Source organism: Aedes albopictus, chromosome 1 (genome assembly GCF_035046485.1).
Source record: "Aedes albopictus strain Foshan chromosome 1, AalbF5, whole genome shotgun sequence".
Classification (NCBI taxonomy): domain Eukaryota; kingdom Metazoa; phylum Arthropoda; class Insecta; order Diptera; family Culicidae; genus Aedes; species Aedes albopictus.
This window is the reverse complement of record NC_085136.1, coordinates 17585279-17611513: the sequence shown is the minus strand read 5'-3', so window position 1 is coordinate 17611513 and position 26235 is coordinate 17585279. Positions and strand designations below refer to the sequence as shown.

The following is a 26235-nucleotide window of genomic DNA, read 5'->3' as shown; positions in this document are numbered from 1 at the left end:
CGTTGCGCGTTACGTCGGATCGGCGCCGACCCGACGGCGACGAGTTTGAGTTTTGTTTTCGTTGCGGCATATCCGGAGTGCGGAAAAAAGGTGCGTTTTCGGCCATTTTCGAGTGCGAAATCGGTGAAAAAGTGTTCAAATTTGTGTGCTACGATGTGAGCCGATACAGTGCGGATGGAAAATTGTGATAATCGATGGCAATATTGTGAAAAAAGCCTGGAAAAATCGGGATCACCGCACCGGGACGCTTTTGGTAAGTTTTTTTTTTCTTTTTTCATCCAGGACAAAAGCAAAAGGTATAGGCCTTTTCATGTGACGTCTTAAATCAGCTGATTTTTCGGGCGTTTGACAGTTCTTCTATGAAGATGACACGTTCTTGTTAGCAGCTGTTGTTCAAGCTTTGTAAACAAATGCATGCACGGATCTGTCACATGAAAAGGCCTATGTCACAGCATTACTACACTGCAAAAAATCGACACATTTTTTGTTAGTTTGTTTCCTTGACCTTATGTATGGTACAACCAATGGGTTACCAATCGTTATGAATAAATAAAACAATTACAATAACAGTTAGCAAAAATCAATGGATTTTATTTTCAAATTTTATTTGTGGACACACTCGTTTTGCAAACTGGAACCGACAACTCACCAGCCGTAAGACCTCAAATTATTATTCTGGGTCAACAATTCTTAGACCCATGACAGACTAACCCAGTACCTATGCACTCATGAATAGAGAATTGCACATCAGTACATATTATCACCCTTGATAAGCCAGTTCTGACAGCTCTAATTAAACCTTTTTACCAGTTATTACCTGTTTTGACACAATAATACTGAAACTCATCATTTACTACACGTCTAGAAGCCACTGAGCCCGAATCATCTTGGAAGTACATGTTTCGAAGGTCCTCCTAATTACAGAACTTCAGCAGATCCTAACTTATAAGTACAGTGGAGTACAGGATCTTCCTTAACTCCTGGCAACCAATATAAACTGATATGTCCATTACGCTTTTATGTTCGTAAGTTCTGGGAATCAAATGGTTGAAACCACAGTTCAACATTCTTGAGAACACTGATTGGCAATGGCCAACAAGTTTCAAAAATTCGACATATGAATCCTAGGACCTGACTCTGACCGCATTGAGTACCAAATCTTCTCTCAACCGTATTGAGATCCACACATAAGTAACACGTCGTAGAAATCCTAATTTAAACGACCAAGGAGTCCTAGCTCCTAGGCTAGGACCCGTATTCATAAGTTCTGAAAACCCTGAATTAGTGTCGTTCAAGGCACTGGCTTTAAGCTTGCAAATGAAGACCCATAAATCGCATGGATCCTAATTAACAACCTATGGGATATGCGACTCACATAGTCACATGAACTAAGAACCATGACTTTATAGTACATATCTGTGAACTCGATTGACAAATCTTAAATCTTGGAGATTGGATAAAGGGTCATTCTAGAGGATCTTTATTCACCCTCATTCTTGTTTACGGACGTATCCACTTTCGAACGTTTTTGGTTCGATCGAATCAGTAGGCCATTTGATTTTGCTGGCGTAAACGGGAATGCGAACGATTTTCGTTCGAAAGTGGATTCGATCGAAAACAAGAATGAGGGTGATTGTCTTGTCAAGATGTCCCATGGATTTGGCTTGTATTTCATTTTGGTGATTCAATAAAAAAAAAGTCACTTCGAAAACTATACAAGCCTCGTTGTAGGCTCTTCACTGACTTAATCGTCCTGCAGACTTTTCACTGACAATGCAATTCATTACGGGAACTTGTCAAGCAACTCATGAGGACCAGTTCAACCAGGTGCGGGATTAGCCTCGTCAAATTCCATGGATTTGTCCATGTTGGAGCAAAGCAATCATTGGACTTGCACGTCAATGGAATAATACCCTAAACATGAATTAACTATCACAGCAGTCTTCGCTTCAGTATATAAGCAGAGCAATCTGCACGAACGACTTCACAGAGGAGTTGGAGATCACCGCTGACGAACTGGCAACCTATTCCTATACCAAAACCTCCAAGAACATGAAGGCTCCAGGTTTCGAAAACATCCTGAACTTGGAGCTCAGGCACCTGAGCTTCCAGTTCTACATTCATCTTCCGTTGATCTTTAATCAGTGTCTCCGACTTAGCCACTTCTCCTCGCAGTGGAAGTCGGCCAAAGTCATACCAATCCGGAAACCTGGGAAGGATGCTTCCTCTCCTAAAAGTTATCGTTCAATCAGCCTTCTGTCAGCGTTGTCTAAGCTGTTTGAAAGAGCAATCTTCCGCCGGGCCCTAGCATTCACCGTCGAAAATAACATCTTGCTCGAGGGGCAGTTTGGCAGTTTGACAATCCACCGTTAACCAATTGCCCCGAGTCAACAACATCCTCAGGCGAAACAAGTCTGTCTCAAAAACCTCTGCCATGGCACTACACGACGTAGAAAAAAACATTCAACAATATCTGGCACGATGGGCTGGTGTTAAAGCTGCAGCGATACGGATTTCTCAACAATCTGGTGAAAATCATCAAAAACTATCTGTCAGGTAGAACCTTCCGGGTCTCACTTGTGAGGCTACCGCCAACTCGCTAGAAATCTCTATACTAGGTATACTAGGTCCACTTCTGAACAACCTGTTCACCTCGGATACACCTCCGCTCCCTGAAAACGGATCTCTGTCATTATTCGTGAATGATATGTCAGTCTTTTACGCTTACGGCGAAGCTCCAACGAGGCCTGGAAGTCCTCGCAGAATATCTCACGAGATGGAAGATCTGCATCAACGTAGCAGCAAGACCCAGGTCATTATTTTCCCCCGCTCAAAATCCTTCAGACTTGATCCGCCTGAGGATTGTAAAAACACCCTGAACGGTACAAAGGTAGAATGGTCCAAAGAGATGCTGTTTTGCTTGGTGTGATCCTTGGCGTGATCCTCGACAGTAAACTTATTTTCAGACAACACGTTTGCAAAATTGTCATCAAATGCAACTCCCTACTCAGATTACTGTACCCGTAAATCAAAAGTTTACAAACAGATCATGCATCCCCTTCCAGTGATCGAGTACAGTACGGTATGCCAAAACTACGCCAAAACACCATCTCAAACTCCAGAGAGTGTTCAGAATAAGTTTCTCCGGATGATTCCAAACGCTCCACGGAGGATGTGAAACTCTGAAGTCTGGCTGCAAATAAGACCCTTGATGAGAGATTCGGTGAGTCAATTAAAAGATATAGGGCACGTTGCAGCAATTCTGACCAACAGACAGGTCATCCGGGCGGGACCTCGTTCGCAATCCCTAGAATAACATATTATGTATACAGTAGCAAAGTTATCAAATTCTTTGCTTTTTTTCTCTTTTTATGAAAGCCAACAGAGCTCCTATAGGAGCCGAAATGTAAGTTAGAATAGCAAATTAGTATTTAAAAACCAGACGAATTTAAGGTAACTGGTTGATTCATTCTAAATTTGGCAACTACTACTTGAGAACTACAAAACCAACAAACAAGCTACCATCGAAATCCTCAAGAAAATTTTGGGAGCCTAAACCTCAACACTCAAGAAACGTTTCCACTGCCTGCAGCTGGTCAAATCAGAAGCCAAAGACATTATCAGCTACGGAGGCAAAGTAAACCGTGAGAAGGCTTGTGAGGACTTTGATTTCAAAAACATGAGCATTTATTTACCAATTCAAGTGTTTGGTGGTGGTCTCAAAGGTCATAGCTACACCGACACTCGAGCCAGGCTACTTTACCAAATCGAAGGCGAAACACCAGGAAATCCCGTTACTCTCCAGAACTTTATTGACGACTATCAACGGCTCATAAATCTGACCATCAATCAAGTTCGAAATCATCAGTGCACGCAGTTCAGGAGAAGAAAGGAAGTTCACGCCAACAGCATTCTTCGAAGCCAGAAAATAAAGTTTCCTCGTACACCTGGCTTACAATTTGGCCAAATGAATTATGTCCGGGATTGTTCTTGGCATCCAATCCCTAAAGACTAGCCCAGATTAATTCTGCATACTAGCCCAATCAAACCTTAGTAATTTACTGAGTATGTTTGAGCATTGGTTTCTTTTTGGACAAATATTTGACCCTGTGTACTAGCAGCTTAAGTTCTTAGAAATGTCCCACTCAAATCTTATCTCCAGTTTATTTCTGGAGACTACCGCAGTAAAATTTCAGGAACTAGTCCATCTTAATTCATAAAACTAGTTCAGTTGAGCCCTGGAGACTAACCTAGTTAAATCCAGGGAATGATTATCCCAAGAAAGTCCTTAGGAATAGCTCCTTGAGTTTGGCTTAATTAAGTACAGGGGATTAACCCAGTAAAGTTGTGAGAAGTAGTTCAACTACTACTACTGGGCTCTCCTGTTAGCCTAGTGGTTAAGGCTATCGATCGCCAATCCGGAGACGGTGGGTTCGATTCCCGTTCCAGTCGGAAAAATTTTCTCGACTCCCTGGGCATAGTGTTTCATTGGTCTTGCCTCACAATATACAAATTCATGCAATGGCAGGCAAAGAATACCCTTCAATTAATAACTGTGGAAATGCTCAAAAGAACACTAAGTTGAAGCAAGACAGGCCAAGTTCCAGTGGGAACGTAGAGCCATAAAGAAGAAGAAGAAGAAGTAGTCCAACTAAGTGTTGGAGACTAACTCAGTTAAATCCCATAACTGACCCAACCTTAAGTCCTAAAGATTTGCTTGGCTAAGCTCTGGAGACTAGCCTGATAAAGTCCTGAGTAGTAACTCTACCAAGTCTTGGTGATTAGCCCAACTAAGTGATGGAAAGTGAAGACCTATTAACTAGCCCAAACAAGCCCCAGTGATTAGCCCAACTAAGTGTTGGAGATAAGCCAAGTCGAATCCTAGGGATTTGCTCTGTCAAATCCCAAGGACTAGCCTTGTTGAGTTCTGGAAAGTAGCCCAACCAAATTTTAGGGATTAGCTCAGTGGAATCCTGGGTAATATCTCAATTAGGTCCTGAGGACTAGCACAGTTGAGTTTTAAAGAACAAGTCCAGAAGACTAGCCCAGTCAAGTCCAAGAAACTAGTCCAGCAAATTCCAGGGGACTAGTTTTGAGGTAATTCTGGTAACTAGCTCAAGTCTTAGGAATTTTTCCAGTCAAACCTCAATATTTCAAATAAGTACTGAGGACTTCTCCAGTCCTGCACTAGCATAGTTGAGTCCCAAAGACTGGCCCCGTCAAGCTCGGGAGACTAGCACAATCGAGTCTTATGGATTGGCGAAGGCAAATACATAATTTCCCAACAACGGTACTAGCCATAGGACTAGACTAGTTAATTCCTGGGGACAACTTCAGTTAAGTCCTTGTAACAATCTCAAGTGTAACAAAAAAAGCCCAGTCAAATGATGGGGAATAGTCCAGTCAAGTTCTGCGGACAAGCTGATTCAAGTCCTCTGATCTAACCCAGTCAAGGCCTGTGAACTAGTCGAGTCATGTTCTGGGAATTTGCCATTAAGACTCGCCAGTCAAAAGCTGGAAATTAGCCTAGCCATGTCATGTGATTTAGCCGAGTCAAGTCCTGGGAACTAGTCAAGTCATGTCCTGGGAATCAACCAGATCAAATCTTGAGGACTGGCCTGTCCAACCCTGGAGACTTCAAAATCACTTATTGTACATACTTGACATCAAATCGTCCGAATTTGTTAGAGAAGACTTCGGGACTTATTCAGCAATTTTCATAAAACTACCAGACATGTCCTTGAATGTTACCAGAAAATTTATCATGTCCTAGGAATTTGACAACGAAACTCTCGGCGTTTGCCAGTGAATTCGTTAGGACTAGTCCAGGCAAGTCCTGAGGATCAGCCCATTGAACTTGTCGCAACTAGCTCAGCCCAGTCCACTCATAGGGACTGACCCAATTAAGTCAGTGTTAGAGCCCAGTCAAATCCTGGATCTATAAGTCCTGGGAACTTGCCTGTTCAATTCTGGGAACTTGCCAATTAAACTGCAAATTTACCTGCCATTTTCAAAATGTCCGAATTTTCTTGGCAAATCTTCGTGACTTTCATGTAACTGTTCCTGGGATATTAGGGCCTTACCGGAAACATTCTCGGGACAGACACGTTCTCGGAGTTTGCCAAGAAGGTCCTAGGAGACAAGTCCTTGAAATATTGCAAACAGGTTCATAGCAAAAAAAAAAAAAAACTACCGAAATGGCAGTAGATGTCAAGAACTAAGGACTCCACTGTTATTACCTGAGAGCATCCTCTGCCAATGACTTTCCTGCATATTTGTATCGTGTGGCAGGCAAGAACATACTCTATGCCCGAGGAAATCAAGGCAATTACTTTTACGAAAGGCTCCTGGACAGACCGGGAGTTCAACCCGTCACCCTCAGCATGATCATGCTGAATACCCACGCCTTAACTATTGTAGTTCTAGGGAACCTATCACAGGCTATCACAGTTTAATGCTACGCAAACCCGAAAGAAGAAGATGGCCAAGTTTAGCTGAGTTTGTATCTGAAAGATATGTATTTAATAGTCCTCCTAAGCTATTACATCGTAATAAATGCAACAGTCAACCTTGGTAACATTACCCCTGTAACAAGTAAAACTTAACAAAACATTCAAAATGTACCCAATTATTGTCCATCACTTCCAAAACAAATTTCACTGCAGTACAGACGCAGCGAAGATCTGTTTCAGTATCTGCGGTAGTTGTTCGAGGTTCATGCACACGAAGCTCTTCCCGGCCGTCATATTTTCGGCGATTCTAAAACAGAACAAGATCATTAGAACGAACATCTTCAACTCCATCCAAAAATTACTCACAGTTGCGCCTCATCCCCCAAGCTGCCAATAAAGATCACGTACGCCTGTACCTTCGGCGATTGCTTGTGCAGCAGGTCGTTCAACTTCCTCGGCGATATCCCATACCTGGACAGGTTGGCATCGCTCAGAACCACCACGATTGCCTCGTCGCAGTCCTCCTTGGCCATCGAGTCCACGGCATTGCGAGTTGCCGGCAGCGTGTGATCGCCACTCCAGCAGAACTGCGAATGCGCGTGCATCATCTTGATCGTTTCCAGTCGACGCTTGTCGTCCTTCGGCGGATTGCTAACGTTGATGAATGGAATCTCCACGGCCTCACCGCTGTGACCCACGATGTCGTACTTGATCTTCGTTTCGAACCCATCGAAAGCCTCCATCACCATTACGACCGCTTCCAACTGACGGTCCAGCCGCCCGTCGTAGCCGTTAAAGCGATACATCGATCCGGACACGTCCACCACCAGCTTCAGTCGCTTGGGCTTCTCCTGTGGTTGGCCCGGTTCCGGATCCTGCTCAACGCGCTTCTTGTAAATGTTCTTCTCACCCGTGATCCCTTCCACCAGCTTCGTATCGTCCATCTCTCCGGATGTTTGATGTTTCTGCCATTGTCGCTCCTTGCTCTTCGCTTGCAACGCCTGCAGAATAACCCTGAGCTGCTGCACTTGCTTCTGCACGGGTCCGGCGAACTCCATGTACACCTTGTGATCGTACTGACTCATCTGGATCTCCTTCAACTTCTCCTCGAACGCCTTCCGGTTCATTTCCCTTGCTGCCAGCTTCACGTGCTCCGGTATGTCGTCCTTCTCGGCGTCGGACAGCTGATGCACCTTGTGACCGGCGTCCAACCGATACGGGCCGCCTTTTCCTCCCAATCCGGCTGTATCGCGACCTCCGGTACCTCCTGCCCAGGTGTTCCCACCTACGTGGGGATCGTTGTTCGGATCAACCTTTCCGTGCTTAGGTCCGGAGACGCCCTTCCCGCTGTGGCTCTTGATCGTCATCTGGATCTCCCGCTGCTTCCGCAATGCAGCCAGTTCGTTCTTGGCGTACGGAGCGATCGCCAATCCGTGCTTGAGCAACACGTTTGTCACCTGATCTAGGGTTTCCGGAGTGTACCGGTCGTAGTCCAGGACGTTCCCTATCAGCTCGGCCATGTCGTCGTTGGGGAACTTCTGCAGGTGCTTGACGATGTTGACCACCTCACGGGTGGAGTACGGATAGTTCAGGATGCCGCTGTCGGCCATGTCGCGCAGCTCGGAGAAGGCGTCCACCAGCTGACGGATGGTGGCTTCAGGGACATCCGGGCCGTACTGCTTCAGGAGGTAGATTTCCGAGTTCGGAGAGGGGTTATCGACGGCGTGACAGGAGAACAAGTCGCCGAGGGCTGCGAAGAAGTCGTTGCCGAGGAAGGGGAAGCCTGGGCAATTAGCTAGAACAACCATCCGGAAGTCCGGATGGGTGTAGATCAGTTTGTCGTTCGGAGGAGGAGTGCCTCTGGGAGGTGGGCAGATCTTGCGACCGTCGGACAGCATCATCTCTCCGTTCTCGACCAGGGTTTTTAGGATGCAAGTGACGTGGATCGGTGCCTTGTCGGCTTCGTCCACGACCAGGACGTGTCCGTTTTTGACGGCCTTGACTAGCGGGGAGTCTTCGTAGATGATCTTACCGTCGCGAATGCTGGCTTGCAGGGTTAGAGATTGTACGGTGGTGTCGCGATGCAGCTGGATGTACTCTCGGGGTCGGTTCATAAGCTGCAGGAGACGATCGGCGATTTTGTTCTTTCCGACTCCCTGGTTACCGACTAGGAGGAGGTGTTCGCCGAGGGTGAAGTCCTGCAGCAATCGCTCCATGAGTTTGACGTGTTGTGGAACGTTGTAGAAGACGATGTCCGGGACCTTGCTGACGGCTTCCGTTTGGTAGATGGGCACCTGCGTGTTACCGATGCGGAGTATACCGTTGTCGGTGGAGATGCTGATGTCTTCGGCGCGGTGCTCCTTGCCGGGAGCGACGTCACAGGCACGTAAGGCGTTCTCCAGTACGCTTCGAGGTAGATTGGGCATGAACTTCGTAAGGAATGTGTTGTGTAGTATACTGTAGGCCGAGCGGTCCGACAGGTGTTCGCCGTATTCGTGGAGTCTACGGGCGACACGAAGGAGCTGACGGGTTGACAGATTGCTAGCTAGATTCTGCATAGTGGTATCACCAGATGCCCGCAGATAATGGGCTACCTGGAGGATCTGGTGCATTGTGTTGTCCAGTGGTCCGTAGAGCGAGTTGACCACGTTGAGCTCTTCATCCTTGCTGAGGCCTCGGATTTCGTGGAACAAGAAGAGGTTCAACGTTTCAGCGGTGATCCAGTTGGTTCCGGTCTTTTGGTGTGGCTCTGCCATGGCGATAATTCGGAACGCCGGATCGATGCGTAGGATTCCACGCGTGGCGAGTTCCTCTTTCGTAAGGCCGGTTTCCAGAAGGCCGTCGAAGCGGTCGTGACGCATCAGACGTCTGCCGTCGTATAGTTGCATCTCGCGGTCGTGCACTAGTCGGTGTAGAATCGCTAGGGTACTGTGATGTAGCCGATGAATACCGTCAAGAGCGATCACGTGGCCACTCAAGGCCGCTAGTAGCAATGGCGAGTCCTGCCAGACGGTGTCTCCGTTGAGTTTGGTTGTGCGCTTTTGAATAAGGTCCCGAGCCGTCATGTCCTGGTAGAGGACCATGGTTTCCACTTGCTGATTGAGCAGCCGGCAGAGCTCGTTCGCTAAGATAGACTTACCGCAGCCTTTGGGACCGATCAGGCAGACATCGCCGACGGCTATGGATTGGATGAGGTCTGCTAAGAGATTCTGCTGGTAGTTGGTCTTCTTGTAGGTTGTGGGCAGGTTCTCGACATCGGACTTGCCACGTTGCATCGTAAAGTTGACGGGTTTGGTGTTGACCTTTAAGTTTACGGATAGAGTAGATTCGGTCAGGGGCTCAACGCTGGTAATCTCCGTGGACGCGGTTTGTTCCGGACTAATTTTCAGCGACTCCATGAGGGACTTGGTAAGGCCAACTCCTTCCTTCTCCAGAAATACGGAGTACGGATAGAGCCGGCTCAAGAGACTGTGTTCCTTTAGCAGGGGGTTGTTGTTGATCAGCATTCCGGCGTAGCGGAGATTGTCGATCGGGAAGTCCGGTAGCGTGGACGCCGAGGACAGGACGCTGAATCCGAAAGAGGTGAGTTTGGTGAGAACCTCGGGACTCTTATTACCGGACAGGATTTTGCACTCGGTGAGAATATCCTAGAATCATAAAACAAACTTATCGAACATCTTCAAGATATACCCTAAATGTGCAACTTACCACATAAGGTAGATCGCTGACGTCCCGCGCCTGAAACCGCGATCGAAGTGGTGGATCCAGGGGTGATCCTCTATATTTCGGTACCGGCAGTCCCAAAGCAATCACTCGGAATTCCTCGGAAACTCTTACCAGACCCCACTTGTCCAGTTGATCTTTGTTGAAACGCTACGACGAATAGTTGAAGTTATAACTCAACTATTCAAACAGTTCTACCCATAACTCACCTCCAACAAGCTGTCGTAGTTCTTAGCGGAAATCAAAAACCTTCCATCCTCCAAATGCATCTCGCGATTCTCCAACAGATTGTTCAATATGGGTAACACATTCCGTTCGGTCTTCTCCACTCCTTCGATGACCAGAATTCGTCCTTCTGTAGCTGCCCTCACAGCACTCTGATTGTAGTACGTAGCCGTCCCGTCCAGAATCTCCCGACGCTGCTTCAGGTCACTCTCGGTCGTATCGCGGTTCAGCAGAATGTATTCCACCTCCCTCCGCGTCAATTCCGAGTACTGCATGATCAGATTCCTCCGCAGGTTACCCGGCCTGCCGAGAAGGATCATGTCCTGTCCCAGGTTGTCCTTCTGGAGCATCCACCGGAGATGGTGCAACCGAGTTTGCGAAAGCTGTGCTTCACCCGTTTCCGCCACTTTCACTGTAAAAGGTTTCCGATTATTCTCGCTCCAACGTTTCGATCCCGACCTTCCTCGATCTTACCGTATCCATTCGGAACCAGTTCCTGTTGCTTCGGCGGCTGAATCTCCTTCTCGACGTCATCGATCCGAATGGTAGCCCCCGTGGAACTGTGTCGGAATCCTAGGGTCGCTGAACTGCTAGTGGTACCACTACTAGGTCCATTCGCAAGGATACGCTTCAGGACGTTGAGTCTACGCACGGTTTGGACGTTCCGCGGGATCATTTTCGACGAGGATGACGACGAGGACGATGGATGATCCTCGAACAACTGTTAGCTAATCACCTCTCGCCACACACAGACTGTAGTTTTCGCTTGCAGCGTATACGTCTGCCACCGGGGTCAAAGTCCGCGGCTGGATAAGTGACGGGGTTGACCGATGGTTGCGAAGTGGCAGTTTTCGAAAGGGCGTGATCGCTAAGTCGTTTTCTGTATGGAAAGCTTATAAACTCGATTGATTTTTATGCTAAGCCCTTCTTGAATATAAGGCGATGCGACGCAAATTTTACGATTTGTTTTGATTCGAAACCTGCTTGTGAACAAACCTGGCAGCTGATTATGACAGTTCATATCAGTCGGTTTTGTTTTGGTTCGAGCTAAGCTTGTAGTAGTGTGACGAAACGCGATGAAAAGCATGGATCAAGAGTACAGGGTGTTTCGTTAGGAATTGTGAAGCTAAATATTTTATGATAGATTTCTTATAGCTTCACAAATATACCAAATAATTTTAGGTGTAATGGATTTCTAATAATATCGATTAGTTTTCTAGAGATTGGTTTAACATGCAACCCATTGTCGAGACTAATGGCTTACTCGTTTCAGGGGTTGGAGCACGACACCCCGCTGGATCTACCAGATCTCAAAGTCTGAGCGGAAGCGAATGAATTGGCGGAACTCCCCTATGACGGCTTCCCAAGGAAGAGGTTAGCTACCATACGTGAGATATCTTACTACGGCAGAGTACTGAATAAGGCAATACCAAGACTTATAGATTGGCTCTCAAAGCATTGAAGCTGAACGTGACAGAAAACCACGTGGCGATAGTGATGCAAGCTTATTATTTAGTTCCACAAGAGGTAAAGAACACACAGATTTGCTAGTTTTTGGGATGAAGAACGCCAGCCTGTATATTGCAAGAATTTCAAAATGTGGATTGCATAAGGAAAGAAAGATGACTCCATGATGCCATGCCAACGTTTAAAGGTACCATAGCATCTACCTGCCGGTTTAACGGATCGTCTTTGCCACCAGCACGCACGATGAAACTGCTGATTCCCAGTTGGGCCTGGAGTCTGATCTTGAAGCTGCCGATATAGAGGTCGAAGACCAATAACACGGCGAATATTTAGCCAGTCCTCCAGTGACCGCCAAGGGATCGGACGGAGTAATACCGTCGACATCGACAAAAATCAACATTAGTTCTGTCCCGCAGTTCAGCTGGCGATTGAGCCGGAGATGGTGCATTGGAGGCCGGAACCATAAATAGTGGTTGAAGTGTGACTCAGGGAGTGCAAGCGCAAATACGTGAGTAGCAGCTTGAAGATCCGAAACAAATCCGAGCCAACAGGATTTTTGTGGTCTATCCGCAGTGTAACGAAGTTTAAATTTGGTGAGATAAGGTGGTTTGTATACTTACACACTTAATTTCGAATACCGTGTTCGGTAAATTTTTGACGAAAATAGAACAGCTGAATACAGCAATAATGGATTGTTTACCTTTTGCACCAGTTTTTGACAGTTAGTGTACTGAACTTCAGTAAAATCGATTACCGTAACTACCGAAATCGTTCTGCTGTTCTATTTTCGTCAAAAAAGTACCGAACAGGCAATCCAGGATTGAGTGTGTATAATTAGTCAATGCTATTTCAAGTCAATTCAGGAAAATTAAAATTAGGTATTCTTCAATATTTACCACAAATTACTAATTTGATGAGTTTGTTCTGATGTGAAGTTGTCTGCAACTCGTTATAATTATATGGATATTTTCGATACTATATATCATACTTTTTTTCGTTTTGGGAAGGGATCATTACACTTTTTCTCGTTTCAGAGAGCGAGTAATGGCGCTTAAGCCTAGGTATAAGGGCCAGGATACAGAGTAAATACCTGTGTTCCATCCCAGGAAACTAAGGACCAAGGGGTGATATTAACCTTCTTAGCATCATCACCCCCATCAATTTTCAAAGTTTCTTTGCTTTCTAAAAGGCTGAGCGGTTGGTACGAGATGTCCCCACTCTATAGCTTTCTTGTAAAACCAATAACGCTGCACAGTAGGCCTGGCCGCTTTAATGCTTGTAATGCATTTCTGATGTACTGCAAGTATTAATAATGACAAGAAAAATGGTAGAATTAGTCGGTTCTATCATTTTCCAGGATTCTTTTAACCGTAGTGTGGCCAGCAAAAAAATCACCAGTAGAAGGCCGGCAGGGTACCCGGGTACCCACGAAATGGAAATGATCATACCTCAGCGATTTTTCAACCGATTTTAAAAGTTTTTGCCTCATTCAACTCAGAAACTCATTATCTATCGAGATCGTATTTGGTTGGACCGGTCCGATCACCATAGGTACCGAAAAATCCGGATTTCCGGATCCATGTTTTTATACAATACAATATACGGGATTTTCAGTAGGTTAGTAGCAATTTCGGTACCAAGCATCGTAAAATTGCTTTGACATATTGTATCTGACCAGCCTGGAATCATAAAACGTATTGACTTTGAAACTGTGATTTCGGAACACGCTTCCCGTGGGGCCATGGTTGACCATAAACACTTTAAGGTATCCTAGCCTTAACAATGTGGGTTTCAATATGGTATAAGGACATGCTCCCAAAAATATGGATTTTCCGAAAACCACGGTGATTAGATCGTTCTAACGAAATATTATGCCTCTCAAGAAAAATCAGAATATGGCGATTATCTGCCTCTGGCTTCTGATATCAGCGCGACAGTCACTAATCATAACCGCGTCACCAGATTTAAAAGTATATAATTCCAATATATGGGGTTTGACAGCAAGAACACTCATTCCACTGAGATACTCTTGCCGTTCGTCACAAATACATTCAAAAACATCTGTCACTTCGCGAAAACCACGTGCTTTTGTTTTTGGCGGGAACACTTTTACTTTTGTTTTGCCTTGCGACTGTCATGCGGCGGTATGCCTTGCGAGCGTACGACCGCCGCAGGACTCTAATAAAAGATAAGCGCGACAATATTTTCCCGATAGATGATGAGTTTCTGAGTTGAATGAGTTAAAAATTTCCAAAATCGATGAAAAATTGACGGAGATATGATCATTTAAATTTCGTGGGTACCCGGGTACCCTGCCGGCCTTCCACGTAATAAAAAAATGCAGGAGCCCCTCCCCCTGCCCCTCCTCACTTTAAAATTCGGTCAACCCCATTAATAGATGTATATTCACGAGTTCTAAGATCTAACGGAGTTCCAACATCCTAGTCTCAACCATTCAAATATCGAGATTTGAAATTGAAAAAGGTACCCGGGTACCCTGCCGGCCACATAAGAATGGCTGTGTATGTGTAGACCATACTAGACTAGAGTTCAGTTGGCGACTGAGCTGGGTTCAGCAATTCAAGGAACTTCTCCGATCTTGGCCTTGACAGTTGCCTTATCGGGGAAATACGGTGAGAACCTTTTTAGGTACCTGAGTGCCATCTCCTGGCTTTAACTTCGTCGCTTCTTCAATATAGAGCCTATGAGTTAAACGGCAGCCTGTTTAATTATGGTGGAGGTTCTTTCATAGTTATTGGGATTTCGAAGCCAATTAGCTCTCGGATGTTGTCTTCATCATTCGGCACGGTATTTAACCCATTTGAGTTGCCGAGAGACTGACGAAGCCAAAGCCATGTCGGTGATGGTCTGACCAAGTCCTTTGAAGGGGTTTGCGACGAGCTGCCCCAGGGGGGTTGTTCTCTCCCCTCCCAAAGCGGGATGATGGGCATTGAGATCTCCGACGAACATTTTCGGCTCTGGAATGCTGCTCAGAATGTTGACTATCTCACCCAACCATAATTTTGCCCGTAACAAACACCGAGGGTCGAAAGACTATCCAGATCCAGTTTGTCGAAAGGAATGGATTAGTGGATCCCCATGGTCACGAGATGTCGAATGTTTCCGCCGATTTCGGCGGTCCATAGGTTGCGGCCACCTACCAATTCAGCTGATATCAAGCTGATAGGCGATGACCCATGGTTGGCTGTCGTAAGTTAGCAGCTCCAGGTTGGTCAGATTTATGTGGAAGTCGTTAAATATCTACCGAAGGCTGTCATTCACTGATTCTAGCACGGTAGGTCTGACGTAGCATGTGTCCGACAGGTCATTAGGCGAGTTCGCGGATGGATAGCCATTTTCAGGCTGGATACCGTGAGTTGTTAGATTCCGACCTGAAAGGTCGTCTAAGATTGAATAGGAACTGCTTTGTTCAGAGTTCCCACCGTCTGCTGACCTTCTACTGTTTACATGACCTGCAAGGACGTTCGCGTTATAATTGTTGTCTGAGAGAGTAACCCTAAGCAGTTTGGGACGGAGCTGGTTGGTTCAGGTCAGGCTGCGCCCGGAAGGGTGTGTCTTACCGCCTAAATGGGTGTGTTCAGAGCGTCAACCGTCTAGCCAACGTTTCCAACGTCCTGTAGATCAATCCGCTGATCGTAAGGGCAGAGTAGACGATGAACTCCATTGGCAAGCGGCTTGTTCAGGGTGCCCACCGTCTGTTGTATTCCCGGAGATTTCTCGATCTACTAGGTCATCTGTTGTAGGGTTGTGGCCTGGGGTTACACCCCTGGACTGGAATGCTCAAGATGCCCATTTTAGAGACGAACCAGCCAAGGGCTGAAAGTCTCTCTAATAAAGACAAATCAATCAATCAAGATGCCCATTTTCCGATCTAACTCGTCCTGATGAGGAATTGCTAGAAGATCTATCCCGCTCATGTTGAGTGAGTGCACGCGATTCCAAACTCGTCTCTGTACGTTTCATGGGGTTCAGTTGTTGGGATGGTTTCCAGATACCCGGGAGAAACGCCATCCTGAATCCATGGTATAGAGATCCTGTTGGGGTCCTTGAACTAGCTGACGCCCGAATTGGTTCTCCTGTGCTGGTCTCCGTTGGACTTACAGTTAGAAGGCGCCCGACTGTCTTTGGACACTTGGGGCTTGAGTTGAAACTTTCACTCGGTCGATCCGTCCATGCAGGTTCTCCAAAGGCTGCTCTCCCATGCCGGCCCCCGAAAACGTTCAGATTGAGGATCGCAGAAAACAAAACTGTGCCTTAAGAGAGATGGGCGGGCGTCTAGTGCAATGCTCTGTCATCGCTGTTCACCGAACTAGGTCCATCAGTCTATGATCAGCAGACGCTGTTTGATGGACATCGTAGCACTGCAGGTAGGGTATGTTCGACAGGATCCATAATGCGAACATTTAGAGCTAACCATAGCATCTACGACAGCATACGTGAGGTGGGAATAGCTTCAATCGTAACAAGAGATATGTAAACCATAGAGACACGTGATCAATTTGTGGCTGATAGACGAAACAATGTGTAGGTCTAGGGCCACAAAGTGGCTCTTGAACTGCAGTCCTCACTGACAGGATGATGAGAAAGACGCATTCTACGTGCAACGCGGACGCGGGATCGATCGGATCCTCATAGGAGATCTCAGAACAGCTACCTGAGCTTAGAGGAGGAATTCAGACCGACATTGGAAAAGTTCAGCAATGCTAGCTGCCGAACAAGAACGGCATTGGACTCGCTGCACCTAGCGTTGCATCTTCTTCCAGTACAGCCTTCCTGATCGCCTGGCGTTTCTGGAGCAGCTAGCGGTTGTATTTCACATCTCCTTCACCCATTGACTAACAGATGCCACACTCAGTATTGTAGCTCTCCGAATGCAACGGCGGATGACAAAGTGGGAAATCCAAGTATTAATTATCTATGTCGGAAGTCACGATTTTAAACCTGTACGTAAACTATGTCATCCATGGAGTTGAAAGGTGCAACCACCTCCTCTCTCCTCTTCTTGGCGTAACGTCCTCACTGGGACAAAGCCTGCTTCTCAGCTTAGTGTTCTATGAGCACTTCCACAGTTATTAACTGAGAGCTTCCTCTGCCAATGACCATTTTGCATGTGTATATCGTGTGGCAGGCACGAAGATACTCTATGCCCAAGGAAGTCAAGGAAATTTCCTTTACGAAAAGATCCTGGACCGACCGGGAATCGAACCCGTCACCCTCAGCATGGTCATGCTGAATACCCGTGCGTTTACCGCCTCGGCTATATGGGCCCTCGAACTGGTGCAACCAGTACCTTCGATAAGCATCTGAACGGTGCAGAAAACCACAGTTGACCATCTGTCTGTCTGTACCGGTTAATACATAGTCAGGATCTTGGAAACCGAACAGATACCGTAGGTGTAGAATAAGGGGGTACAATAATTTGGATGAGCTGCGTACTAAGAGAATGCAGTGGATCACGGATAAAACCTGGAGGAAGACGGAGGAGCGAAGGAACACTAAAGCCGCGATAAAGTGAGCGAAAACACGAGGAGCCAAAGCCTTAGCCCGTCAGCGCTATTCGGCTCTCGAGAAGACAGTGAAATGCTCATGTAGACAAGACAAAGAAGCGTGAGTGAACTCCCGGGAGTTCTAGCTAGCCGACGAAGGCAAGAAAGCCGCAACTACCGGCGATAGTCGTCTCCTATAGGATATCTCATGTCACCTTAGTAGGACTAAGATAAATTCTACGATGACCGTGAAAGACAGCTGTCAACCGTCCCGGCTGACCGATTGAAACGCTGGTTCGAGAACGTTGGAAAGCTTTTTCAAGCAGCTGAAACTGCACCGCGCTCGCGCTGTATGCGACAAGCGAGGTTTTTTGGTAGTCTTGTACTTTTTACAACGACGCGCGTCCTGAAGGGTTAAACTTCGACCGAGTGCTGGATAAGGTAGAGCGAAGGCCTTGTGATTGGTTCTCTAAACATTGAAGTTGAATGTGAAAGAAAATTGCGATGGTAATAGTCCTGCAAACTGATTAGTTCAAGTGGGGTCCCTTAGCAAATTCAAGAAGAGCATGACTGAGAAACAAGTCACTTATAATCGCAATTCAACGGGAAGATGAGATATGTGCTACGTCTGCCGAAGCGAATGGGTTTCGATTAGATGATCGGCGAACTGTCGAAGGATACGGCACTCGCAGATTCATGCAACGCGAATGGCGGTTGGACAAGGACGATGCAGACATACTTGAATCAAAATTACATGAAAGTAGTTCTGGAACAGGTCTTGAAACTGCACACTTTTTACTTCTTCATTCAGATACGCTTTGATTATGGAAACGATCCTTCAATATCCTCTTTTTTATCTGATTCTTCGCTTTCGTAAACACTCAGTTTCTCTCGTGAAAGGGCATTCACATGACTCCTCTCTACAATGGATTTAGTGGAGAATCTCGCTGAAGGAGACAATCGCAACGTTCGGAATGAACCGTGTCACATTTGGTTTTACTCCGTCTTTGTATCTCGTAACTCGTAGCTAAAAGGTCCTCATCAACGGCTTCTACCTAGACGTCGGTGGGGCAGATCCTGAGCTTGAAACCATCTTGATACGGTATGATTTGAAACAGATAATACCTAAAGGAGGTTTTCGGCTACGAAAATGGATGTCCAACGCAAATGTTGCGTTGCAACACTTGCCTCCGGAGGATTTAGGAACTCAGTCTACGCTGAATTTACAGAAACAAGAGAAAACTCTTGGAATACACTAGTGACATGGACCGAATCGGATGTGCTGTAATCTCACTGTAAACGGGCAGTGGACTAGGTGCAAGGTGTACTCCGTCATCGCCCAGCTGTGGGACCCTAGCAGGATTACGACTCCCGTAATTTTTTTTTGGCCAAGATACGGATGGAAAGGGACATCGGTAGAATCACGTCAAGTGGACTGAAAACTCAGCCGATCTAGTCTCACGTGGAATCATTCCGGTGGATCTCGTCAACAAGTACCCCTACTGGTCTGAACTTCCTGACACTGCTTACGCTGTTTCAGAACCAACCCTGTGCTTGTATCCCAACCCCTTGGTCAAGTACCAAACCCTCGTATAACTCCTACTCGTGCAGTCGTTGTCACCGGTGTAGACCACTATGGTTCAGGCTATCACAAGCCTGTTCACCGTCGTGCAGCAGGCACAAAAATCTTACATGGCCGTCTTCGTGTGCCCAAGGCCGTGCATCTGGAGCTGGAAAACCTCCGTAATTTGCAATGTACGGTACCGACGCCCACTTTGGGACGACCTAGAGCGATTGAAGCGACCGAATGTCGCCTTTGCGTACGCGCAGAATCTCGAGCCAGCGCTATCTGGTTGGACTGGGCTGAACTTAGTGCGGACACTCTGGAGGACTGCTGAAGTACAGTCAGCGACGTAGCCATCGTGTACGCGCAACGTAGTCGACGTGATGGAATAATAAGTTTAACGAGAGATGCAGAAATGTTTTGGAGGAAAGGATCACAAAGCATTCACACAAACAGAAATGGATACAACAAACCCGTCTATACCAGAAAAAAATCCGCTTTGAAGAAGCGGAGTATAAGGGAATGGAGCTGACGTGATGTTCTCAAGAAACACTAAAGCTATAGCAGAAGCTCAATGCATCCCGCAAAGGGTTCGTGCCACAGGTCGATATTGTAGGGGTAAGGATGGGAACGGAAGTGAGTTGATCGAAAGGTGGAAGCAGAACTTCGATGAACACCTGAACGGCGTGAAAAAGGTAGACACGGGGCACCAATTTAGCGAAGGAAACAACTACGTCAATGCAGCAAATTGTAGGAATGAATCAACTTCCACGACCTTTGAAACAACTCCCAGGATTTTTGAAACCGAACCGCTACCGGAAAAGTAAAAGAAAGGGCCATATCGACAGAACAGAAAAGGCGATCATTTGGAATGTTAGAACTTAAGAGCGATCGTCATTTTGAATGCTGCCTACAAAATGCTATCCTAGATCATCGTCTATCATCTATCACCTGAATCAAAATCAATCGTGGGAAGGTATTTTTTTTTTTTTTTTTTTTTTTTTTCCTTCTAAACCATAGGGGGATAATCTGCTCAACAGACACCCTAACAGAAGGTTAGGGTAGTGTAGGTCTGACAGGCTGTCTTCTACAACAAAAGTAAAATCCAGGACTACTCTCTCCTCGTACCCACTAAACCATTCCTATGGTCGCCAAACCCTACGTCTCTCCGGAACCACCAAGAAGGTATTGCTTCAGAGAGGGGCTAGTGCACATCGCACCCACAAGGTTAGCTGCGTAGCCTGCAGCAACGAACATCGATGACTCGCTTTGGAGAGTCCATCACGGTAGCATGCTGGCGCTTAGCCAGTTTCCCGAGTGGTCCTCGCCACTCCCTTTGTCCTCGGAAGGCGGGCAGGGTCAACCCCGCCCGCGCCCTACTGCTGAGCGGACATCAAGAACTGATGCCCACGTGCAACCCGATCTGACCTGCCCGCAAGGAAGGGTATCACTACCCTTCAGGCCCTATCAGATGCACCCGTAGGTTGCAGACAGCAGGATCTCACCTACCCCGACCCTTGCCGGGGACCCCTTTCCAACCGCGGGCTCGGATCCAACCCAGTAGACCGACGCCACGACAGCACCGCTACCGGGACTTCCTCTCCGCGGCCACTTAATCGTTGTAAGGGTCGATCTCGACCGCAGGGCACCGGTATGACCTACGAAGCCGACTCCGAACCCCTGGACCACCTCTTGTACTGCATCTGGACTAGCCATTCTCCGAGTCCACGCGCCACCTCCTCTGTAGCTCCCAGACGATGTGGGTAATAGCCGTTGAAACGGCGTTCCAGCCAAACTCATCCCTACACATCCTCTGGACCAAGTTGTCCGGAGTTGTGTCTTCCCCGCATGTGGCAAGCATGCGGTCACGCATTGTGCGAAAACGCGGGCACACGAACAAAACGTGTTCCGCCGTTTCCTCTAAACCATTGCACACTGGGCATTCGGGAGAATCCGCATGCCCGAAACGGTGTAGATACTGTCGGAAGCAACCATGACCTGTAAGGACCTGTGTCAGGTGGAATGTGACTTCCCCATGGCGCCTATTAATCCAACTATCTACCCTCGGTATCAACCTATAGGTCCACCTTCCTTTGGTGGAACTGTCCCACGCGCGCTGCCATTTGACCATAGAGGCCATCCTGACAGTCCTGCGTATGCCTCTTGTGCCGCGCATTTCGAAGCACTCCATGTCCTCACTGATAAGAATGCTGATAGGCACCATACCAGTAATGACGCAGAGAGCGTCGTGTGACACGGTACGGTACGCGCTCGCAACCCTCAGGCACATAAGCCTGTAAGTACTTTCAAGCTTCCGTCGGTAGCATTTAGTACTTAGCGCGGTGCCCCACGCCGGGCCGCCATACCTAAGTATGGATGTAGCAACACTAGCCAGAAGCTTGCGCTTACTGGCGTACACCGCAGAGCTATTGGACATCATCCGGGACAGTGCCGCAATAGCTGTGGAGGCTCTTTTACAGGCATAATCGACGTGGCTACCGAAGGTAAGCTTATCGTCGATCATCACGCCCAAGTGTTTGACGGAGCGCTTTGACAGGATAGTACAGTCTCCTACACTGATCTCCGTCTGCTGCTCCGACTTCAGGTTGTTAACAACCGTCACCTCTGTCTTGTGGTGAGCCAGCTCCAGTTTCCTGGACCGCATCCACGCCTCCACAACCTTGATCGAGTGGTTGGTAGTCAACTTTACCTCCTCGATCGTTTCACCGTAGACTTCGAGCGTAATGTCGTCGGCAAATCCGACAATCACCACTCCCACTGGATACTCTAACCTCAACACCTCGTCGTACATGACATTCCATAACACCGGACCCAGGATGGAACCTTGCGGGACTCCTGAGGTTATGTGAAAGCACTTCCGACCCACCTCCGTGTCGTAGACTAGTACACGATTCTGAAAGTAACTTCCGAGAATCTTGTACAGGTACTCCGGTATCCCCAGACGCAAGAGCGCATCGGCAATAGCAGACCAGCTGGCACTATTAAACGCATTCCTTACATCCAGAGTCACTACCGCGCAAAAGCGAATTCCCCTCCTCTTAGGCTCGAGTGCTTTCTCGGCGGTTTTTGTAACCGACAAGATAGCGTCTACGGTGGACCTCCCCTTCCGGAAGCCGTACTGGTTACTCGAAAGACCATTTTCGCCCTCGGTGAACCGCAACATTCTATTGAGGATGATCTTTTCGAGCACCTTCCCCGCCGTGTCAGTCAAGCATATTGGTCTATATGCCGACGGGTCTCCGGGTGGTTTCCCCGCCTTTGGCAATAGTACCAGGCTCTGCCTCTTCCAAGCTTCTGGGAAAACTCCCTCGTCCAGGCATTTCTGCATAGCAGACCTGAACATCTCGGGAGCCTCTGCAATAGCTACTTTTAAGGCCAGGTTCGGAACTCCGTCCGGACCTGGGGCCTTACCTACGCTAAGGGACTTAGCTATCCCCGCAAGTTCCACATCGGTGACCCTCTCCTCATCGCCAGCCCCAGTCCCCGGCTGTCCTACGAAAGGAGGCCAAGGACTAGGATCATGACGCGGAAAAAGTCCTCCAATGATCCCCTCCAACATCTCTGGAGATTGCTCTGTAGGAGCCATCACACCTCTCGTCTTGGCCATAACGATCCTGTAGGCGTCACCCCACGGGTTCGTATTGGCACTCTGACAGAGACCCTCAAAGCAGGCCTTTTTGCTTGCTCTTATCTCGGTCTTAAGCGCGGCTTTTGCAGCGGCGAACACCACCCGCCGTTCGTTTCGCTCTTCCTCTGATCGTGCTCGCTGCATCCGCCGCCTAGCCCTTAGGCAGGCGCGGCGCAGGTCCGCAATCGCGTCGGTCCACCAGTAAGCCGGTGGCCTCCCATTTCTAGGGTGGACTCGCCTAGGCATGGTCGCATCACACGCACGTGAGAGCACCGCTACCAGCTCGTCGCCGTCTAAACCGATTAAGTTTCGCTCACGGCGGAGCGCCTCCCTAAATACCCCTTCGTCGAAGTATGATGTCTTCCACCTGCGAGGGCTTGGCCTTGACCTAGCCGCCTCTTCTTCTATCCGCTGTCTGCTGTTATTGTAGTCGATACTGTAGCGAACCGCCAGGTGGTCGCTGTGAGTGTAGCCATCATCTACTCTCCAGTTCGAACTACTTGTTAGGCCAGGACTGCAAAAGGTCACGTCAATAATTGACTCCGCTCCATTCCGACTAAAGGTACTCTTGGTACCGACATTAGCCAAGTCGACATCTAAGATGGCCAGTGTTTCTAGCAGGATCTGACCCCGCTGGTTCGTGAAACGGCTTCCCCATTCCACGGCCCAGGCATTAAAGTCGCCCGCTATTACCACCGGCCTTCGCCCTGTTAGCACGGTCGTTAAGCGGTCCAGCATTTGCGTGAACTGCTCGATCGGCCACCGCGGAGGCGCATAACAGCTACAGAAGAAGACCCCGTTTACTTTGGCGACCACGAAGCCCTCATAGGTAGTAGACACCAACTCCTGAACGGGGTATTTACCCGTCGTCCATATCGCCGCCATTTTTCTGGTCCCATCCGCGACCCAGTTGCCGTTGCCGGCGGGTACTCGGTATGGGTCCGATATGATGGCGATATCCGTCTCCCACTCAGAAACTGCCTGACAAATCAGTTGCTGAGCCGCATCACAGTGGTTCAGGTTCAGCTGCGTTACCTGCACTGTGATTTGTTGTTCACTGCGGCTTTCTTGAAGGCCGGGCACCTTGGACCACCCATCGGATGTCTGTTGTTCGAGGATTTCCCGGTACAGATCATGCAGATGGGCGGACTCGTGCAGCTTTGGGCCTTATGACCTTCAGCGCCGCATCGCCTGCACAGTTTGCGCCTGTCGGGGCCTTTGCAGTCCCACGACTTGTGTCCTGGTTCCAGACACCTGAAGCAAACCTCTGGTGGCTCGTGGAATGTCAGGTGACATACACACCAACCCACCTTTATGCTCCCTACTTTAACGGACTTTTTGACGTCCGCCACAGGTAGCTGAACCAAAGCTACCTGTGTCCCTGCTGGCCCTTTCCGTAGCTTAACGGCTGCGGCGGCCACCTGCACATCGCACTGTTGCCGCAGTGCCGTGACGAGCTCTTCCACTTCGGTGATCTCATCGATGTCCTTGACCTTCAGAGTCGCCTCATGTGTCAAAGCCCTCACCTGCACACCCTCACCAAGGACCTCTTCTGCCAGCCTCTTATAGGCGGCGCCCTTGTGCTCCTTCTGGCGCTTCAGCTCCAGGATCATCTCGCCCGTACGAGTACGTCTAATACTGCGTACGTCGGCTCCAAGACCCTCAAGCTTGGCGTCGCTTCGCATCATCTTCAAGACGTCCGAGTACTTGGACTGTTCCGTCTTGATGACGATAGCGTCGCCTTTCTCGCGCTTGGCACCTGCCCTCCTACGCCTTGGCTTGGCGTCCTGCGCTACTACCTGCGGATTCGCCTTCTTCTTCTTCCGCTCTACCTTCGTCCAAGGGGGGTCCTCCCCTTGGATCGCCCTACTCTGTGGCTGTTGAGGGCCCACTAGCGGTCGCAACCCCTTGTTCCCATCGTTCCGGGACGGGCCAGCCTTTTCAGGCCCACCCTTCCCAACTTTCCGGGAACCCTGGCTGGGGTCCGACCTTCCGGCATTATTACCGACTTTCGGGGTAATGATTCGCCTGGCCTTGCGGGCACCGCCAGACAGCTCCTCGCCTGACGGTTGCCTCGCCCGCTTCTGCGATTGCTTGCCCCGTTTGTCGCGAGCAGTCGCTTCCGCCTTATTTGGACTTCCTGCGAAGGAGAAGGCCTCCGTTTGGGTAAACTTCGGCACTTTCTCATTTGCAGGCTCCGCTGCTGCAGCAGTCAGCAACGCGAGTGCCGCGTGCTCCTGCTTGGCATCGTCGATCGACGCCCTAAGTCGAAGCAAGGCCGTTTTCAGGTCCTTGCTTATGTTCGACTTAGTGGACGCAAAGTCGATGATTTTGCCAAGCTGCTGCTCAGCCACCTCTATTGCGGACCGTCCTTTGGATCCTCGGTTGACGGCCCTCAACAACCACGCTCCGTCCATAACCTCCACCGGCTGGCTTGCCGGGAAGTGGACTGGAGCACCCACGCTTGAGCTGCGTACGCAACTCCCAGCGCCTATCTCCTCACTTCTCCTTGTCGGAGATCTCATCAACCCGCTTCTTGCGAAGGGGTTGATCCCACCACTACTTCCACCTGAATTTTGATTGCTTGATTTGTTTGATTTCATGATTAATCCCACGAGTCGCACGGGAAAGAATGTCCACCACGCCAGAGCCCTGCATTAACGCGGTAAGGGACAGCTTACTGTGGGGGGTGCCCAGGTACCCCACAGGCTCCGTTAAAGATCGAGCATCTTTTTCACCCCCTCGATCACTCATTCCTCAGCACGGGTCGCTTGACACCTTGAATTGGGGTTAGTAGTCCTATTCTTAGCCGGCGACTACGCGGCTGACTCGCAAGCGGGGGGGTGCGTCAGGCCCCAGGACTTTCGTCCCTGCTGCCCCGTGGGAAGGTATCGGAAGCTTTCGGAGATGTTTCAGAGGAGTTTCAAGGCGTATTAAGGCTTTTCAGGGCGTTTCATGTCATGGGGTTTGGAAGTTTTTTTCCGGAGGTTCCAGGAAGCTTTCAAGAAGGTTTCAGGGATGTTTAGGCAGGGTTTCAAGGCATACCAAGGATTTTCAAGGCGTTTCACGAAGTTTTGGGGGGCTTTCAATGGAATTTTAGTGGAAGTTCCAGAGTGTATCATGGCATATATGTAAGCGGGTTTTGAAACGCGTTCGAAACCCCCTGGAATATTCCTGAATCCAACGGGATATCCTGGATCCCCATGAAATAATATCCCTTTTAAACTCTCTAGACTGTTCCTGAAACTCCCTTGAAACCCTCTAAAACCCCGTGGAATATCACTGAAACCCCTGAAATCACCTGAGACGCCTAGAACACCGGAACGCCCCTGAAATTGGATGAAACGTCATGAAACCTTAAACCCTTAGGTTGCTCCAGAAACCCCCTGAGGCCCCTATAAAACCCCTGGAGCGCCTCAAAATCTCCCGGAACTGCCTTAAACACCAATGACACACCCGTGCAACCCCCTGAAATTCACTGAAACGCTTTGAAACGCCCTTGAAACCATCTGAAACGTCCCAGAAAACCCTTAAAAATCCCTGGAACGCCCCTGAAAGCCCCTGGAGCGTTCTTGAAACTCCCTGAAATTTTCACGAACGCCCATGAAACCACCTTTAACACCCCTAAAACCCTTTTAAACTTGAACG

General features: G+C 48.4%; 1 protein-coding gene across 1 annotated transcript; it reads right to left on the bottom strand.

Moving 5' to 3' along the window:
- Positions 1–6495: 6495 nt before the first annotated feature.
- On the bottom strand, positions 6496–11334 carry LOC109431169 (von Willebrand factor A domain-containing protein 8). Its single transcript, XM_029856097.2, has 5 exons — positions 10875–11334; positions 10385–10812; positions 10161–10325; positions 6819–10099; positions 6496–6759 (listed from the first exon to the last, which is right to left on the bottom strand). Exons 1-5 carry the CDS (start codon positions 11074–11076, stop codon positions 6657–6659), a joined length of 4179 nt encoding a protein of 1392 aa, XP_029711957.2. The 5' UTR covers positions 11077–11334; the 3' UTR covers positions 6496–6656.
- Between the last annotated feature and the right edge of the window lie 14901 nt (positions 11335–26235).

Excerpts from the sequence above, each read along its gene's own strand:
- LOC109431169 (XM_029856097.2), bottom strand. The coding sequence starts at position 11,076 with ATGATCCCGCGGAACGTCCAAACCGTGCGTAGACTCAACGTCCTGAAG. Across the intron at positions 10,813-10,874 it reads ACTGGTTCCGAATGGATACG|TGAAAGTGGCGGAAACGGGT; the intron begins GTAAGATCGAGG and ends AACCTTTTACAG. Across the intron at positions 10,326-10,384 it reads ACTACGACAGCTTGTTGGAG|CGTTTCAACAAAGATCAACT; the intron begins GTGAGTTATGGG and ends TATTCGTCGTAG.